Source organism: Bubalus bubalis, chromosome 5, assembly GCF_019923935.1.
Source record: "Bubalus bubalis isolate 160015118507 breed Murrah chromosome 5, NDDB_SH_1, whole genome shotgun sequence".
Lineage (NCBI taxonomy): Eukaryota > Metazoa > Chordata > Mammalia > Artiodactyla > Bovidae > Bubalus > Bubalus bubalis.
In genome coordinates, this window is record NC_059161.1 from 1,160,601 (window position 1) to 1,178,647 (window position 18,047).

The 18,047-nt window shown below is 54.1% G+C and overlaps 1 protein-coding gene across 1 annotated transcript; it reads right to left on the reverse strand.

The window, feature by feature from the left end:
- Window positions 1-3,640: 3,640 nt before the first annotated feature.
- Window positions 3,641-10,139, reverse strand: LOC112585016 (alpha-1,3-mannosyl-glycoprotein 4-beta-N-acetylglucosaminyltransferase-like protein MGAT4E). The gene is made up of 4 exons (XM_025285287.3): window positions 10,084-10,139; window positions 6,443-6,578; window positions 5,527-5,683; window positions 3,641-4,799 (listed from the first exon to the last, which is right to left on the reverse strand). The coding sequence occupies exons 1-4, from the start codon at window positions 10,113-10,115 to the stop codon at window positions 3,652-3,654; spliced, it is 1,473 nt and encodes a 490-aa protein (XP_025141072.2). The 5' UTR covers window positions 10,116-10,139; the 3' UTR covers window positions 3,641-3,651.
- Between the last annotated feature and the right edge of the window lie 7,908 nt (window positions 10,140-18,047).

Genomic DNA, 18,047 nt, shown 5'->3' on the forward strand with positions numbered 1-18,047 from the left:
TCTCATTGATTTCTACTTATTCTTTATATATTTCTGGGTGGATAATCTTCGTCTGTTACATGTTAACAATACTCCCATGTGTATCTTGCCTTTTCTTTCTCTTTATGATGCTTCTTCGTATGCTGTTAAATTTAGCCTATATTGAAGACATCATTTCTTATATTTTCATTGTTTTTTTTCTTCTATTTTTACTAAATTCTTATGATGGATGCTTACCGTTTTAATTTTTAGTCTCGTTTATTTTATTTATTAGTCTCACTTATTTTCACTTAAGACTGTAAATTTCCCTCTGGAACAGGATTAACTGCATGACCCAAGTTTTCCTAATAGTAATTCCATTATGATTCAGCTGTAAATATATTCTAACTTCCGTAATGATTTTTCTTTAGCTTATAAATTATTTTGAAATATGTGTTTATTTTTAAAGTATGGGTTTAAAAATCTTTCTTTTTGTCATTTAGAAACCAGGTGGGTTAGAAGCTAACTGTGTTGCCAGAGACCTTGGAGTGTCTCTTCAGTTCTCTGGGACTTGCTGAGCTGCTGCCTGGTCGGTTTTTGTGCACGTTTCAAATTTTTTTGTGTTGAATGTGTAGTTCGTGGTGTTGTGGCTTAGCTGATTGTCTCCCGTATCTTGAAATCCTGGGTGATCCCGTCCGTTGCTCCTTGCTTGCACCCCACTCCACCTACTATCACAGACGCTGAATTCCCTCAGGGCGAAACCAGCTTAAGTCGTTGTTGACCTATCTGGAGTCCCATTTTTGTTTAATTATTTGGTGTCTGAGAATTTCATATATTGTTTTCATCCCAGTAATCACCAACTCAATGGACATGAGTTTGACTAAGCTCCAAGAGTTGGTGATGGACAGGGAAGCCTGGTGTGCTGCGGTCCATGGGGTCACAAAGAGTCAGACACGACTGAGCGACTGAACTGGACTGAATACGCATAACAGCAACTTTTAAGTGTTACATCTGGTATATTTAGTTGTTTTATTTTGTTTAAAGAGTTTCTGCATCTGTTTATTTTTGGCTGCACGGGGTCTCTGTCTGCGCTCAGGCTTAGTCTAGTTGCAGGGGGCAGGGCTCCTCTAGCGGTGGTGCCCTCTGTGGGGCGCAGGCGCCAGGCTGCGCAGGCTCAGCAGCCCCTAGGCGAGTGAAGTGGCACCCACTCCAGTACTCTTGCCTGGGAAATCCCATGGATGGAGGAGCCTGGTAGGCTGCAGTCCATGGGGTCGCTAAGAGTCAGACACGACTGAGCGACTTCACTTTCACTTTTCACTTTCATGCATTGGAGAAGGCAATGGCAACCCACTCCAGTGTTCTTGCCTGGAGAATCCCAAGGACGGGGGAGCCTGGTGGGCTGCCATCTATGGGGTCGCACAGAGTCGGACACGACTGAAGTGACTTAGCAGCAGCAGCAGCAGCAGCAGCAGCAGGCAAGTGAGATCTTCCCGGACCACCGGTCAAACCTGTGTCCCCTGATTTTTAACCACTGGATCACCAGGGAAGCCCTGTTTAATATAAGGATTCATAGTCAGAAAAACTGCCAGTAGCAAAATCTTCAGTAGTTTATTTATGATTACACTGAATAGAAATGTATAGATATTTTTGCATAAATTAATAAATTCTGTATTGAAAATATTGTAATGAAGCCTGAGTATTTTCATTTAATGGTTGTGTATTGAAGATCTTTTCAAGTCATACTTAAAAGTTTTTTTTATAATAGCAATCAGGTAATTTGAAACATCTTATTTCAGACAACTAGAAAAGCTGAACAAAATACATATAGCATCTGACTGAAAGCAACAGCAAGATATCAAGGTAAGGAAGAATTATCAGGCTAATGCAAAAAGGGTTTCTGTCAGCTGAAAAAAGCCTTATCAAAATTTTAAATGGAAATTCACCCAAAGACTTTGCGTTCATTTTACTGGTTAACACATATTGGAAGGAACATGGTATTTTTTATCTTTTTTAGATGTATGGTTTACTGGTAAAGAATCTGCCTGCCAACGCAGGAGATGCAGGTTTGATCCTTGGGTCAGGGAAGATCCCCTGGAGAAGGAAATGGCAACCCAGTCCAGTAGTCTTGCCTGGAGAGTCCCATGGGCAGAGGAGCCTGGCGGGCTGCCGTCCCCAGTTGCAGAGTCGGAGACAACTGAGCGACTGAGCACGTGCGCGTGCACGGTCTTCCATGATGCTATTCCGTTTCTAGTGAAGTGGAGAAAAATACCTCAGGGAGAGGCAACTACTTATGTTCAAACACTATTTTTTTTTTTTAAAGTTAACTTCAGGAAAATTTTCAAAAACCCCTCAAAACCCTACAAAACCCTTTCCTTTATGTTTTTATTGGGCTTCATCAATTTCGTTCATCAAATGAAAGAGAACTGGTACCTATGTTGCATTTAATTTTAATTATTGATTTTGCATTAAGTTCTTTGTTGGTGTCACTCAAGTTTGGTTCATATTATTACTACTAACCTTGAGTCTGTACCCAAATATTTCCTGAATAGATACAGGCAGGAATGTGTAATTCTGACTTCTTATTTTTCGATGGGAATAGAAAGATTTCTAAGTTACATATTGTTTCTTTCCTCTAGAAGGTTATAGCTGCTGGTTCAGCTATTCGTAACTTTATGAGGCAGATAGGGTACATTTCAGTGCTCGAGGGAAAGTAAGCTGCCCTCTCCTTAGAAAAATGAAAGTATGTAAACACGGTTCTAGAAGATTCATGAATACTCGAAGCGTCCATTCCTGAGTCCCAGCTAAGCAGACTTTCCTCCAGCAAGGTCTTAACCTTGACACATTAGAGGCTTGGGTCTTCCTCTGGTGTATATGTGTCCCCCCCGACCCCAGAACTCATACCTTGAGATCCTAACCCTCAAGGGGATGGCAATAGGAGGTGGAGCCTTTGGGAGGCGAATGGGGCTTGAGGGAGGGGTCCTCAAAAATAGGATTGGTGCCCTCATAAAAGAAGTCAGAGAGCCCCCTGCCCCCTTGGTGCACGTGTGAGGACGCAGCAGAAAGACAGTGTCTGTGAGCCAGGAGGTGGGCTCTCCCCAGACACTGAACCTTCCGGCACGTTGACCTTGGACTCCCAGCCTCCAGGACATGGGAAGTAAAGTTCTGTTGCTTATAACCCCTGGAATATAACAGCCTGAACTGACCGAGACAGGCATGTGGACGTGAGCTGCCGTCAGCCCCCTCCATGATCATGGAGCTGTCATGACCGTGGTGGAGCGACAGGTCCTTCCTGGAAAGATCTTGGGGTGTTATAATTGTGTGTGGATGAGAATCAAGGCAGCTCCTGGTGCCTCCCTCCCTCCCTCTGGCCCCCGGAAGCCAGAAGGGTGTTGTCTCATTGGTGCCCTCCTTGGTCTGCGCCTACCCTCTGAAGCAGCCTACGAAAACCAAGAGTTGGGGTGACGGCGCCTCTCAGCTCGCCTGGGGCGGTCCGATTTATGTCTGCTGACCTGTGTAGTTTCACTCTTGCTTCCTCTCACTATCACTCTCAACAGTGTCCCAGGTAGGAGAACAAATTACGTGGTCGTCCAGCTCAAGAGTGAACAGGCCTTGACCAATTTCTACCTTTATTTCTTGCCAGCCGAGCTGATTCCATCCCCAAGCCCCACCCTTCCCGGTTCCCCGCGGCGCGGTCTACCCTTCCTCTTCCTCTTCATACTCCGTGGTCCAGACTTTGATCTGCCTGATCAGAAGCCAGGACTCCTGGGCCTCCAGCACCAGCAGCCGGATGCAGCCCAGCACCTCCAGGGAGTCTTCTTCATAAGACACCATCTGGTCCAGGCGTCCCTCCACCACGGGGCCGAGCAGGGTGTAGCGAGCACAGCCCTGGAGGTCCTCCAGGGGCCCGAAGCCCAGCTGCACCTGCCCTCGCCGCAGCTGGTGCTTCCCTTCTTTGTCGGAGCCCGTCAGCACCTCGACGCGGGTGACCTTCTGGGGCTCCTCCAGGATCACCGTCAGGTAGTTGCCTCGGACGGGGTTGAGGGTAGCAAAGCTCTCCTTGTTCAGGGTGTAGGCGTACTGCGGGATGTTGTTGGACAGCATCACCATGTCCGTGCGCACACTGGCTGTGGGGTTGTCGGGCTCGCCAAAGACCTTCTCCTTGTCTGCAGGGAAGCAGGCATTCTCCAGCTCTGAACGATTGCCCACGTGGTAGAAGACTGAGGAGCCGAAGCGGATCGGCGTGTTCTGGGCCAGGAGAAGAGGGAACTCAGAGAGAAGCACGTGCGTGGGGGTGTCCTTGGGGAAGACGAGGAGGAAGGAGGCCAGGCGGGGGAGGTCGCTGGAGCGGAACACCTTCCCCGCAAAGCTCAGGCTAGAGAACTCTAGGGTCACCCAAGGCAGCTCCTTCCAAGCAGACAGCGTCCAGTAGATGGTGGAAATGAACTTGGGTATGCAGTGAACCTGGTCGTCCAGCATCAGGAAGTATTCAGACAGGTTGGCAGCGAAGTTCATGAGGAGGGCGTGGTCAGCCTTCTGTGCGGAGTACAGGGCCTCGCAGGACGAGGGGAGGTCCTCTGGTCTCAGGGTGCCTAGGGGAGGGGGCCCGCCGAGCTGGCCCCGGACCACCAGCAGCTGCCGGGCCTCGATGTGTGTTTGGAAGAGGTCAGAGATGTTGGCCACCGTCTGGCTGAGCCGTTCAGGGTCGGAGTCCGACAGGGACACCAGCACCATGACACAGCCCAGCTCAGGGCCTGAGGACGCCTGGAACAGGGAGCGCAGGGTGTCCAGGAGGCGGCTCTCGTGGGGATGCAGTGCCGAGGAGATGCCCACCGTCAGCAGCTCTGGGGGTGGAGGGTGGCAGTTAGCACCTCCTGAGGGTGGGCAGGTCCCAGGTCTCCCCTGCACGGCCGCCCTAAGGGCCAGTGCCCGAGAGGAGCGCCCACTTCCGTTCCCAGGGAGAGCTGACTGCTGGGCAGGAGAGGGACGCGGCTTGCTCTCCTCTCTGTTTTGAAAGGCTGTTGGCCGGGGCGGGGGCTGGGGGGCTTGGGGGTGTCATTTGAAGGACAAGGCTCCCTCGGATGGAGAAGATTGCCAGGTCCAATGGGATGTTTGCTGGCCTTGACCTCAGAGTTATCCCAGTGGCTGTGTGTGTCTGCCAGACCTGGGTTGGAGGCTCTTTGGGGAACTGTGTAGACCCGCGGGGCCTGGCAATGCAGAGCCCAGAGGTCCCTATCACTGCCCCCTCCCTGTCTGGCCAGGCTCTCTTCTCATCTCCTGTGGGCGCTCTCCCACCTGTCCTCCTCCCCGAGGGGACCTGTCCTGAGTGAGTTTCCCTGATGGACAGTCCTTAAGAGGCTGCTCTGTGCTTCTTAGTGTGTTGCTCATTTGGGGGGTGGCAGGTACAGAGCAAAGATGCCTGCTCCGCACTCTGCGGCCGGCCCAGGCTCGGAGCACCCTCTGTCCCCGCCGACAGCTGCATCCCCCGCCCCAGCCGCCCTCCTTCTCCTGGCCAGTCTGTGCCCCTGGTCTGCCGTCTCCCAGTCTGGCCACGACCTTGCACCTACTCACTCTTTTCGTGGGGAGGGGCCCCGGCGAGGAGCTTGTACTTGGCACGTTGGAGCCCTGGGGAGGTTTTCTGCATGTCCTTGAAGGCCTGCAGATGGTTCTTGATTTCAGAGCTGATTTGCTGCTGGTTGAGTTGCCACAGTATTTTCTTCTTTTCCTCCTGCTCAGAGTAAGGTGAGCATCAGCCCTGGGCTTGCCCCTGAGAGCCAGGCCAGGCGAGCCCGGGATGCGGCCAACCAGCACCCTCTCATCATGGGCACACACAGGGCCCTCTAAAAGGGGTAGGGGGCCCCCAGCTTATGCAGAAGGCCGACGGGAAGGGCCTGGCTTATGCAGCATGGAGACTCACCTGCCTCCACCTGGCCCGTGTCTGACTACTCCACCCTCCAGCTGGCAAAGGTCACCTCTCGGCTTAGCCCGTGCTGGGCTCTGCAACGGACACTGAAGGCTGGTGGTGGTCCTGTGCTTAGCTCTGTTTCTCCCAGTTCTGACCACACACACGTCTCTGAAGCACCTTCCTTCACCCGCTCTACGCTAAGCTTGGGCTGGTCTGAGGCCTTCCAGAACAGTGTGGGCTCTAGGCCCTGGCGTGGCCCGTGCAGGACTCGGTCTCCTCCAGGTACAGTGGTGCCCGCTGCTGGGGAGTTCCTTCAGGGCTCAGGGATGTGGCCCCCGGGTGGCCCTCCCTGCAGGCGGGTCCTGGCAGGCCCTGCACACATGAATGCCCTCCCCTCCTCCTCGCCTTTACCCCAACTTTGTATCAAGGCTGGCTCAGCACTGATCCTGTCTCTGACCCACTTCTGATCCTTCCAGAGCTTTCTCCTTAGAGTGTGCATGGTGAGGTTAGGGCGTCTGCGTAACTGGGAAGACTCCCCACTGAAGGACTGGCATGTGGTCTGAGCTCCCCCCGGGGACTCACCACCAGTAAACTGTACATAAGCTGCTTCTCTCCTTCACGCTTCTCTTGGAGGAAGGAGCCCAGGAGGATCAGGGACACGACGACCATGAGGTACTTGCAGAGGCAGCCGTGCACGGTCCGGGAACCTGGAGCAGCTCTGCAAAGATAGGCAGGTGTGGGCCTGGCACGCTCGGCTCCCGCTTCCTCCCTGCCTCTCCTGGAGTCTCCTGAGCCTTTCCGCCCGGCTGACCTGCCCCTGCTGATGTCCCCCAGGAGACAGAGGCCAAGGCTGATGGCCCCCGGGAGACCGAGGCCAAGGGGGCTGGTCGTGTCCAGCCCCCTCCCCTTCCTCCCTTCCGTCGGGGCTTCCAGCTGAGACCAGAGCACGTCTGTCCTGCATCCGCTCTTGGAGCGGTGACCCCACCCAAAGGACGCGTTGCCAAGAGGAAGACAGTCAGGGCTTGGCGTTAATCAGGCCTTCCCCAGACCTCGGACTCAACTGGCGTCTCCACCTGGGTGTGACTGACTGGCCAGCGACTGGGGCTCCTCTGTCAGCTCTCACTGCCTTCTGAGTCTTCTCTTTCCCGGGATTAGGGTTGACAGATTACGAGGTTCTGAGTCAAATCAGAGGGACCGAGGGAAGCTGGTTAGTACATGTCTCTCTCCCATCCCCGGCTGGTCAGAAGGGTGGAAACCTTAAGTGGCTGGAAATTCCTAATCATGTGATGTCTTGACCAGGTTTAGAGTGTTATGTCCATGAAGATTTTTGTCTCATAGAAAAGGTGCTTTGAGGGTTTATCAGAGGGCAGAAATTTCCCTGAGATCAAGGAGAAAACCCTTTAATGCTGTAGGATGGGGCCCAGAGGGCTCTTCTGAGGTGGCCGAACCTGGGCATCCCTCCCGGGGGACCCTGCTTGACAACCCTTGTTCAGCTTGAATGGGGGCTGCCCTGCACCCCAGCCTCCTGGCAGGTACCTGCTTCTGGGTGAGGCCAGGGTTGAGTGTGCAAGCCAGCTTTCCAGGCTTTTGTCTCAAGCCCAGGAGTCTGGAAGTTAACTGTCAGTTTGAGTCAGTAGACAAGGGGTGGGTATTGAAGAACCCCTTCCCCGACTGGAGAGCTCCCATCCTGCCCCCCATCCCAGGCTGCCTGCCTGGTCTCTAAGGCATCACAAGTTGGTTCCAAAGCTCCAGTTCTCCCCCGGGCCCAGGACTACCCAGGCCTCTGAAGTTCCCTTCTCTTCTCTTTCTCTGGCCTTTTTCGTTACTAAGAATGTATTTCAGTTCTTTCTTCTCTCCCTCCCCAGCTTAAGGTGAACAGAATAATAACTTTACTTATATAAACTGCAAAATGATTACCACCATAAATTAACATTTGTCGCCTCATACAGATACCAAAAAGGAAAAAAATTTCCTTATGGTGAGAATTTTTAAGATTTACTTTCTCAGCAGCCTTCAAATATACTCCACAGCAGCGGTCACTGCGGTCACCTTGCTGTCCATCACGTCGGCAGGACTCACTTCCCTGATACCTGCACGTTTGTGCCTTGTGATCACCTTCCTCTAGTGCACCGTCCCACCCCACCTCTGGTCGCCACAATTCTGATCGCTTCTGTGGCTGCTGTTTGTTTATAGATTTCACAGACCACTGAGATCGTACAGAATGTGTCTCTCTCTGTCTGACTTACTTCATTTAATGTAGTACTCTCAAGGCCTTCCTGGTCACACACGGCGGGATTTCCTTCTCTTCGTGGCCAAACGGTGTTCCTTGTGTGTCTCTGTGCACCTATCACGTTTTCTTTATCCATAATAGTGTGGTTTTGACAAGTCCACCTACTGTGATCTTCTAACAGGACAGAACTTTTTGAACTAAAGACTTTTATCCTCTCTTCTCTTCCCCTCTTTGAATCTTCTTCCAAGCTTCCCCCCTCCCCCCTTTTCTCCTCTGGGAATCAAAAAACAAAAAAGCAAGCAAACAAAAGCCATTCAAAGGTTTGTTCTGAAGTTAGGATGGTTGGAGAATCTCTAGAAAACATTTTTTTTCTTGCATTAAAAAGTTACGTATAGGGACCCCCTGGCGACCCAGAGCTTAAGACTGTGCTTGCACTTCAAGGGGCGTAGGTTCGATCCCTGGACTGGGAACCAAGATCCCACACGCCTCATGGTGAGGCCAAGATAAATAAAAATACTTTAAGAATTTAAATAGTTATATATTACTTTGATGTTCGATGTATTTTTTTTTCTTTTATGGTCAGTGCTTTTTAAAATCCTGTTTAAGAAAGATTGTATACTACAGTTGCGAAGATATTCTCTCATGATTTTTTCTAGAAGCTTTACAGTTTTGGTTTCCCCCTCCAGCTTTATTGAGTTACGGCTGACAAATAAGAGTTATATGTATTAAGTGCACAGCGATGCTTTGATGCAGACTTACACTGTGAAATAATTGGCACAGTCACCTCACGTGCTTGCCTCTTCCCTCCTCCTCTCTTCTCTCCTTTTGGTTTCCCTCCTTTGCGGCGACGGCCTTTAAGACCTGCTCTTTCAGCAAATTGCGTGTATAAGACACAGCACTGGCGACTATAGCTCCCGAAGCCCATCCACCTTTGCTTCTTTTGACAAGACCCCCTTCCCCTCTTCCAGGCTCTGGCAGCTGACGTTTCTGTTCTTTGCTTCTGTGAGTGTCACTATTTCAGGTTCCACGTATAAACGAGATCACGCGGCATTTGTCTTTCTGTGTCTGGCTTATTTCACTTAGCATGAGGTCCTCAAAGTTCATCCGTGTTGTCACAAAAGGCAGAATTTCCACCTTTTGAAAGGCTGTGTAATACTTCCTTCAGTGTTTATCCACCACATTTTCTTCATCTGTTCCTCTGTCAGCAGACATTCCGGCTGCTTCCTTTCTTAAATAATGCTGTGATGAGCATGGCGGCGCAGGTGTCTTTCTGAGATCCTGATTTCAGTTCCTTTGGATTTATAAGTACCAAGAAATAGGATTGCTGAGTCATAAGTTAGTTCTATCTTTAATTTTTTGAGGAACTCCTATAATGGCTGTACCAATTTATGTTCCCACTAACAGTGTACAAGTGTTTGCTTTCCCTCAATTCCTAGCCAAACCATTATTATTTTAGTAAAAGCAGTTCTAACGAAAGTGAGGTGATATCTCATTGTGGTTTTGGTTTGAATTTCCCTGATGACTAATGAGGGCTTCCCTGGTAGCTCAGTTTGTAAAGAATCTGCCTGCAATGCAGGAGACCCCGGGCGGCTGATGATGTTGAGAATCTTTTCATGTACCTGTTGGCCATTCACAGTGTCTGCTTTTGGAAATGTCTCTAAAGCTCCTTTGCCCATTTTTAACTGAGTTATTATTATTGTTTTCTGCTGTGGACTTGAATGACTCCCTTACGTATCGTAGGCGTTAGCCCCTTGTCAGATAAACATCCTGCAAATGAACGCCTGCTGTTCAGGGCTGCCGCCTCATTTTCCCACTTGTCCGTGTTTCCCTCACTGTGCAGGATACAGCTCCCGTTTCTAACTTTAGGTCTGTGTCCATCTCAAGCGTGTGCTTGCATGTGGTGTGAGGCAGGGGTTGAGGTTCGTTTCTTTGCACTGTACCCAGGTGTTCAGCACCATTTTTGGAAAACGCTTCCCCTCGCCTTCTGAATTACCTTGGCATCTTGGCAAAATCCAGGAAGGGCATAAGCCTGCAGCTGTTTCCACTCCTGTGTCGTTCTGCTGATCTATTTTTACTGCACTCTGCAACATCACGTGGCCCCCTCCCCCTCTGCGAGGTCATAATGCCAGTGTCCTGTGTGTTCAGGTTCAGGAACCTGCATGTGGGTTCCAGCCCCACTAGCTTTCCCGCGTGGACGAGCAGGCACCCCGGTGCAGCGCCATCTCTGTGACAAATCACAGCGGTTTCTGCGCGTCCCTATTTCCTGGGGACGGTTTTCTAACCTGGCGCCTAAGCCGTACCGTTTTGTTAGAATACTTTATCAGTTTTTCAGTTTCTAGGCCAGCTGTGTTGACGGATACCTTACAAACCATTTTTACTGTACGGCTCACTGCGCTTTAGCAAACGTGTGCAGTTGTGGAGCCGCGTCACCATCGAGACGGAGAGCAGTCCCTGGAGAGGCGCTCTGTGCCCTTTACAGCCAGTGTCCGCCTTCCTCCGCCCCAACCCACCCCCGGGTCTGGAGGACCACCGATAGGTTTCTATCACTGTGGTTTGCCTTTTCTAGAATTTACCTCTATTTATCTTTCTATGATTTCTGATGAGCATTTCAGTTGTTTTAGCATTTGAATACAGTGAATAAAGCTGCTCTAGAAATTCACGAGCACGTTTCTGGGTAAATAAGAGTGCAATGGCTGGTTTGTGTGGTAGGTGCAGGTTTAACTCCGTAAGAAACGGCCGGGCTGTCCTCCAGAGTGGCCGCACCACTGTGCATCCCCACCAGCTGCCTGCTTGGCAGCACTCACTACTTCGGTCCTTCAGTCTGAGCCATTCCAGCAGGGCTCTGTTGGTGTCTCATTGTGCTTTATCCCTTTTGTAAATTAAGACGTAATTTACATACAGTGAAACCCACCTTCTTCTGTAGCGCTCCCTAACTTTCACCGCACACATCCAGCTGCCCAGTCACCATTGTGATCAAGCCGCGGCATGGCGGACACCGTCGCCTCCAGAGCTCCTCATGTGCCTTCGGATCCAGCCCTTTTCCTCACTGCCGGCCCATGGCGACCATGCACCTGTTCTCTGCCCCAAGAGGGTCCTGTCAGGGGAGCCACGTCGTTTGTCTCCTCCTGAGCCTGCCTCTTCCCCGTTCACGCTGCTGAGCGTCACCATGTTTCGCGAATCTCGGTACCGCCTTCGTCTTCCCTGCTGAGTGATGCGCTACTGTGTGCGTGGACCGCAGCACCTTTGCAGACACAGTTTGGTGGATGTTTGGACTGTTTCCAGCCTTTGGCAATCACAGATAAAGCTCCTAAAGACTTTCCCTTTCAGGCTTTTGTGTAATGTGTTTTTATTTCTCTCAGATAAACACCCAGGAGTGCAGCTACTGTGTCATATGATGTGTTGTTCACATGACGAGAAACTGCTAAACTCTTTCTAAAGCGGTGCCCCACTGGAAACATCCACCAGCATTGTATGGGAGTTCCAGTTGCTCTTCAGCAATACCTGGTTGTGAGTTTAAAAAATTCAACCCTTCCCATAGGTATATGTGTAGTATCTATTAGCAGCCATGGCTTATGGTGGGTGGCTACATTTGTAGGTGTGCCCACCGAAATGCAGACGCAGTGTCTCAGGGACCTCAGTCACCAGGGGCTCCAAAAGACAGTGGTGAGGGAATGTGCCCGGGGACGTGCCAGGCCATCAGCTGGTATAGAAGCGGGCCGGGGTTACATCCTTGCTGACCCATGACAGCAGTGAACTCCCTGGCAGGCTGGCCAAGAGCCTGGAAGTGTGGGCACAGCACCCGGCCTAGAGGAATGTGGTTGGATGACGGGGTCGGTGCAGATGTGGCAGGTTCACGTCCACCGGGGAACACCTGTCGTGGAGGAGGGGCTGGGGGACGAGGAGGGCGGGCAATGGAGGCCCCCGTGGTGCCAGCACGGCGCACGTGTGAGCTGAGCGGCCACAGGGAACCCCACCTGGACGAGGACTCGTTAAGGTCGACTCTGCTCCTGTCGTTCTCAGATGCGCAGCCTGCGCGCACGACCACGTGCGGAGACACCCGCGAGCTTCCTTCCCCAGGAGACCGAGCAGGACGGCGTGCAGAGACCCGCGAGAGTCCTTCCCCAGGAGACCGCGCGCACGACCGCGTGCGAGCATCCTTCCCCAGGAGACCAGCCAGACACCTCCCTGCTGACAAGCTGACCATTTTCTCCGGAACCGGCACTCTCTCCGCGTCTGAGTTTGCTTGCCTGCCTGAGGCACCCAGGCAGCACCACTCTCTGAGGGTCGGGTCCACTGGCATGGGTGCCACAGGGCACAGCCCCAGGCCAGGAGACCCCACCCCCAGCAAAGGAAGAAGGGGTGGGGCTCGCGCCGCCTTCTGACAGGCCTGTGGGGCGCCTCCGGGAGCTGACCACGTGTTGGGCCGCCTGCGGTGTGCGAGCAGCTGACAGCGGCGAGATCGCGAGGGTGGGCGTCGCCTCCCGTCCACATTCTCTGTGCTGAGAACGGCGCTCCCCTACCTCGCCCCCAGCAGACAAGCAAACAGATCTCCTACCGATCTCCAACCCCATCCCGCTCAGAGAACCGCGGTCTCAGAGGTGCCTTTGCTCCGTGACTCAGTGCTGTGTCCTTTCTCTGGCATGGTGCCACCCCTGGTGACCCCCGTCTTACGTGGGCACAGCAGCACCACTCAGGTGGGCTGGACACACTGCCCCAAGGTGGCCCAGCGGCAGCACGTGCATTCAAAATGACCTGCCCCCCAAACCGGCCATAGACACAGTGGTCCCGAGACCGGGGGTGTGGTGTGCCTCCCCCAAGACCACTGCTCAGGAGACCCCAGCGTCCACCATCAACCTTCTCTGGGACTTTGCTTTTCCTCCTCTCGGTGGACATCTTGCTGGGTGATTCACAGAGAGATCAGATCTTTTCTGGCAAGAGCAGAGTCACCTTCCCAACACAAGAGAAGAGAACAGGCCCGTCCCCTGTCCCCCGCTGTCTTGCCTTCCCTGCCTGCTCGGCCTCATTAGGTCAGAAGAAGCTGCCCTCCTCCTGTCCGAAGCGAGACTGCAGGCAAAGAACCTGGGTGTAAAGAAACCGGAATGCTGCCCGGAGCCACAGCCACTCTGGCTGCACCGGGCAGTTTCTCCTGTTGCTGGGCACGCGCTCTAGAGGACACCAGGTCAGTAGTGGGGGCGCTCAGGGCTCCCTCGCTGTAGTGCTTGGGCTTAGTTGCCCTGCCACCTATGGGATCTTAGTCCCCCAACCAGGGATTGAAGCCACGTTCCCCGCATCAGAAGGTGGATTCTCAGCCACTGGACCACCAAGGAAGTCCCTGAGCTACTTTAAAAAACATCAGCAAAAGGGAGCAATCCCCCAGCCCCGCCCTCAATACAGCAGGTGCCAGAGGTGTGCAGAGCCTTCCCGTCTTTCTTCCAGGAAGCAGGAGAGGACACCTCTCCCCCACCTGACCCCCCATGGAAGATGTCCTCCGTCTGCTGGAAGGAGCGTGAGGACGTTGCTGTCACGGGCAGAGAGTGGAGGAGAGAAGTCTGCATACACAGACTTGGTTCAGCAACATTCTCATCTTCCATCGCCTCCCCACGTCTGTGGTTCCTTCTGCACAATCGCCCCTCTTCATTCAACCCAACAGAAAAGCATTTAGGTTTTGCCGCTTCTCTGGGTCTTAATTTCCTCAGGAGGGCACCCTGGGTCACATCAAACCCATGGGAAATAAGTGTGAACGCTTCCCTCCCGTGTACCTGCCCTGTGTCCATTTAGTTCCCAGGACCAGCTCTCAGGACCTATGCTAGGACGTTTCCGAGCATAGAATGGCAGGAGTCCATTCCAGCTTGGCAGCCCTCGTGAATATTCAGAGCCCATCAGACTGGTTTCAGGGCTCCCCAGTTGACTCTGCTGGTAAAGAACCCACCTGCCAATGTAGGAGATGTAAGAGATGCGGGTCCGATCCCTGGATCGGGAAGATACCCTGGAGGAGGGCATGACACCCTCTCCAGTATTCTTGCCTGGAGAATCCCGTGGACAGAGGAGCCTGGCGGGCTATGGTCCACCGGGTCGCAAAGAGTCAGACAGGATTAAGCAATTTAGCCCGCAGACTGGTGTCAAAGTTGTTGTTACGGAAGACGGCCACGGGGTGGCAGCATTGCTTCAGGCGCAACGCTGGTTACTCAGGCGACCAGGGCCTCGGCGGGGGGGGGGGGGGGGGGGGGGGGGTGGGGGGGGGGGGGGGGGGGGGGGGGGGGGGGGGGGGGGGGGGGGGGGGGGGGGGGGGGGGGGGGGGGGGGGGGGGGGGGGGGGGGGGGGGGGGGGGGGGGGGGGGGGGGGGGGGGGGGGGGGGGGGGGGGGGGGGGGGGGGGGGGGGGGGGGGGGGGGGGAATCCGGTTCCTTGCTTGTCAGTTCCAGCGGAATGTGCCAGAAGAAAACCCCAAGGCTTGTGTCTCAAGACTTCTCCCCCCTGCTTCTTTATCCCCCAGCGCATCCCACTCCCTGCAACAGCACTGTGGGGTCGGCGCTGGCATCACAGGTGGGGAGACCCTAACTGAGGAGGCTGGAGGTGGGACGCCCATGCCCAGGAGACCGGGAGCCCAGGGAGCTCTCAGAGCTCCTCCCCGAGGCCCCAGCCCCGTGTGGGTGCAGCGGCTTTGCTTCACCGCAGGAGGGCCCGCCGCCATCTGGACACTGGGCTCAAGAACGGGAGCGGGCCCTCCAGGGCCATCAGAGGCACTGGTGGGCGGGCACACCCTCCCAGCGCCCCCAGCCTCAGCAACCAAGCTCGCTCAAGCTCCGGGGCTGTGACCCCAGCCCAGGCCACCAAGGCCTGTGGGACAGAGTCAGCGTTCTGGTCTTCTTTTTTCAGTGTATTTGGAATTGGAGTCTATAGGTGATTTACAACGTCCTGGTTTTTTTTTTTTTTTTCTTTTTGATCTACAGCAACTTGATTTGTTTAGATGTATATATGTCTTTTTTCAGGTTCTTTTCCCGTATAGATTATTACAGTGTTGAGTGGTGTTCCTTGTTCTATACAGCAGATCCTTATTTGATAAATTGCAGTGTGCATATAGGAGAAGGCAATGGCACCCACTCCAGTACTCTTGCCTGGAAAATCCCACGGGTGGAGGAGCCTGGTAGGCTGCCGTCCATGGGGTCGCAAAGAGTTGGACACGACTGAAGCGACTTAGCAGCAGTAGCAGCAGTGTGCATATGTTAATCTGAACCAGCTAATTTCTCCTGGCTTCCCACCTTTCTTTTGTGGTAGCCATAAGTTTCTTTAAGAATTCTAAGTCTATGAGGCTCTTTTTCGTTTGTAAAGTTCATTCATATCCATGTTTAGACTCCACCTTGGGCTCCAAAATCACTGCAGATGGTGACCGCAGCCATGAAATGAAGACGCTTGCTCCTTGGAAAAAGGGGACGACAGAGGATGAGATGGTTGGATGGCATCACCGACTCGATGGACGTGAGTTTGAGTAGGCTCTGGGAGTTGGTGATGGACAGGGAGGCCTGGAGTGCTGTGGTTCATGGGGTTGCAGAGAGTCGGACACGACTGAGCGACTGAACCTAACTGAGACTCCACCGAGAAGTGATATCATGCGATATTTGTCTTTCTCTGTTTCACTTACTTCACTTAGCATGATCATCTCTAGTCTCTCCCCTGTGGCTAGAAATGGCATTGTCTCCTCCTTTTCGATGGCTGAGTGATGCTGCACTATGTGTATGTACCCCATGTACTTTATCCACTCATCTGTCCTTCTGCACAGTTGGGGGATGGGATAAATTAAGAGTTTGGTATTAAAACATACACACTCAGTTCAGTTCAGTTCAGTTCAGTCGTTCAATCGTGTCCAGCTCTTTGCGACTCCATGAATCGCAGCATGCCAGGCCTCCCTGTCCATCACCAACTCCCGGAGTTCACTCAGACTCATGTCCATCATGTTGGTGATGCCATCCAGCCATCTCATCCTCTGTCGTCCCCTTCTCCTCCTGCCCCCAATCCCTCCCAGCGCCTTTTTCAGGCGTTGGGGTGCCCCAAGCTGGGTCAGGAGGACCCAGACAGCCAGCCGTGTGGGTTCCATCTGAGATACGCTATGGCGCCGATGAGACACCAGCCAGGTTCTGGCTCAGCAGGACACGGAGCGGCACCGCTCAGAGGCCGGGCCTCACGTGAGTGCGGCCACAGGCGAGCGCCCTCGGCCCAGTGGTGGGTGTCCTTCCATCCTCACAACAACCAGGGGACTGCTCATGGCACCCCACCAACAGGCAAAGAAGCAGAGACACAGGAAGGTCACCGAGCAAGTGGGTGACTGACTGGGATTAATCCGGGCTGCCCGGCTTCAGAGGCTGCTCCCCTAACAACAGGATGTGGGGCACGGGTGGCTCCCAGGTAACGGCCCAGCAGGTGCAGGGCTGGGTCTGAAGGCCGGAACAAGTCTCACTGTCGGCTGGCAAAGCAGCCGTTCTCCTCCCGGGGAAACCTGCTTTCCCCCGGTCCCCCCGAATCGTCCACTCAGGGCCTGCAACCCAGGCCCCTCCACCAGCTGAAAACTGGGCCTTTCCAGGACAGACTCCTCAGGGCGAGATGCATGGACGTAAGAGCACGCACGGGGCCTCGGGCACAGGGTCCGGACCCATGCGGGTGGGGAGACCCCACAGCCCCAGACCCCGCGTCACGGTCCGGCCAGACGAGCGAGCGCCTCTGTCTCCGCGCCCCCAGCCAGGGCAGCCCTCCCTCCGGCCCACCGCGCCTTCCCCGCACGCCTTGGCTCGCGCTGAGGCCCCGGCTCTGGGCGCGTGATTCCGAGAAGGGGTCGGGGCCGCCCTCCCAACACCGCCCCCCGGCCCACCACTCGCTCTGCCCCAGGTCTCAGCGCCCCGCCAGCTGCAGGAATTGAACTGCTCGGACTGAAGGCCTAGAAAGCTGCGTCCCGCCTCCCCGCCAAGCGCCCGCCCTGCAGCGCGGGGCATGGGCGCCGCTCCCCGGGGGACAGCGGGGCTGGGCAGGGGCGCCCTGAGGTGCCCGAGACGCGCCGAGCGGTGCTGGTCCTCTGGGCGTCCCCCACGAGCCTCTCCCTCTCCTCCCCTCTTCCCGCCCTGCTCCCCTCCCCCCTCCTCCTTCCCCTCCCCCTTCCTCCGCCCCTGCCCCTTCCTCCGCCTCTCCCCCTCCTCCCCTGCGGGTCCCCAGAGGAGCCGCCCTGGGTGGGGGGGCGGCCTGCTGAGAGTGAACAGAGCGGTCACTTCATTTCTGCTGGGTGGTTGAAAAAGACTGAAGTCGCTCCGTCGTGTCCGACTCTGCCACCCCATGGACTGTATCCTGCCAAGCTCCTCTGTCCGTGGGATGTTCCAAGCAAGACTACTGGAGTGGGTTTCCCCTTCCTGCTCCGTAGTTAGGGACAAGCAGTTTTTCCCTCTAAACGTGACACACAGTCGCGCCTCTGGCCTCACATCTCTTACCCACAGTCCAGAGTGGTGGCGAGCAGTGGGCATAACATCCAAGCCAGCTCTGCAATGACGGAAGCGACGTTATGTCCACCTGGGGCCCTTCCTGTGGCAGGGCCCCTGTGCCTCACAGTTCCACTCCGAGTCAGGATCTGCAGGTAAACTCCCTTTACACGCGGAGCTGAGGCTCACAGAGGCTGGGTAACTCATCAAGGCCGGGCCAGGCATGACCTTGGCTGCTTTGATTATGAATTTAAATTATTTGCACAGTACACGTTTTACCAAATTGGATGTCTTATAAAGATCAAGGGAGAAGGCAGTGGCAACCCACTCCAGTACTCTTGCCTGGAAAATCCCATGGATGGAGGAGCCTGGTAGGCTGCAGTCCATGGGGTCGCTAAGAGTCGGACACGACTGAGCGACTTCACTTTCACTTTTCACTTTCATGCATTGGAGAAGGAAATGGCAACCCACTCCAGTGCTCTTGCCTGGAGAATCCCAGGGATG

Bases quoted from the DNA above. Each gene is read 5' to 3' on its own strand.
- LOC112585016 (XM_025285287.3), bottom strand. From the start codon at position 10,115: ATGCCCTTCCTGGATTTTGCCAAGATGCCAAG. The intron at 5,684-6,442 runs GTGAGTCCCCGG...TACTCTGAGCAG, and splicing joins TTATGTACAGTTTACTGGTG to GAGGAAAAGAAGAAAATACT. The intron at 4,800-5,526 runs GTGAGTAGGTGC...CTCCACCCCCAG, and splicing joins GGCCCCTCCCCACGAAAAGA to AGCTGCTGACGGTGGGCATC.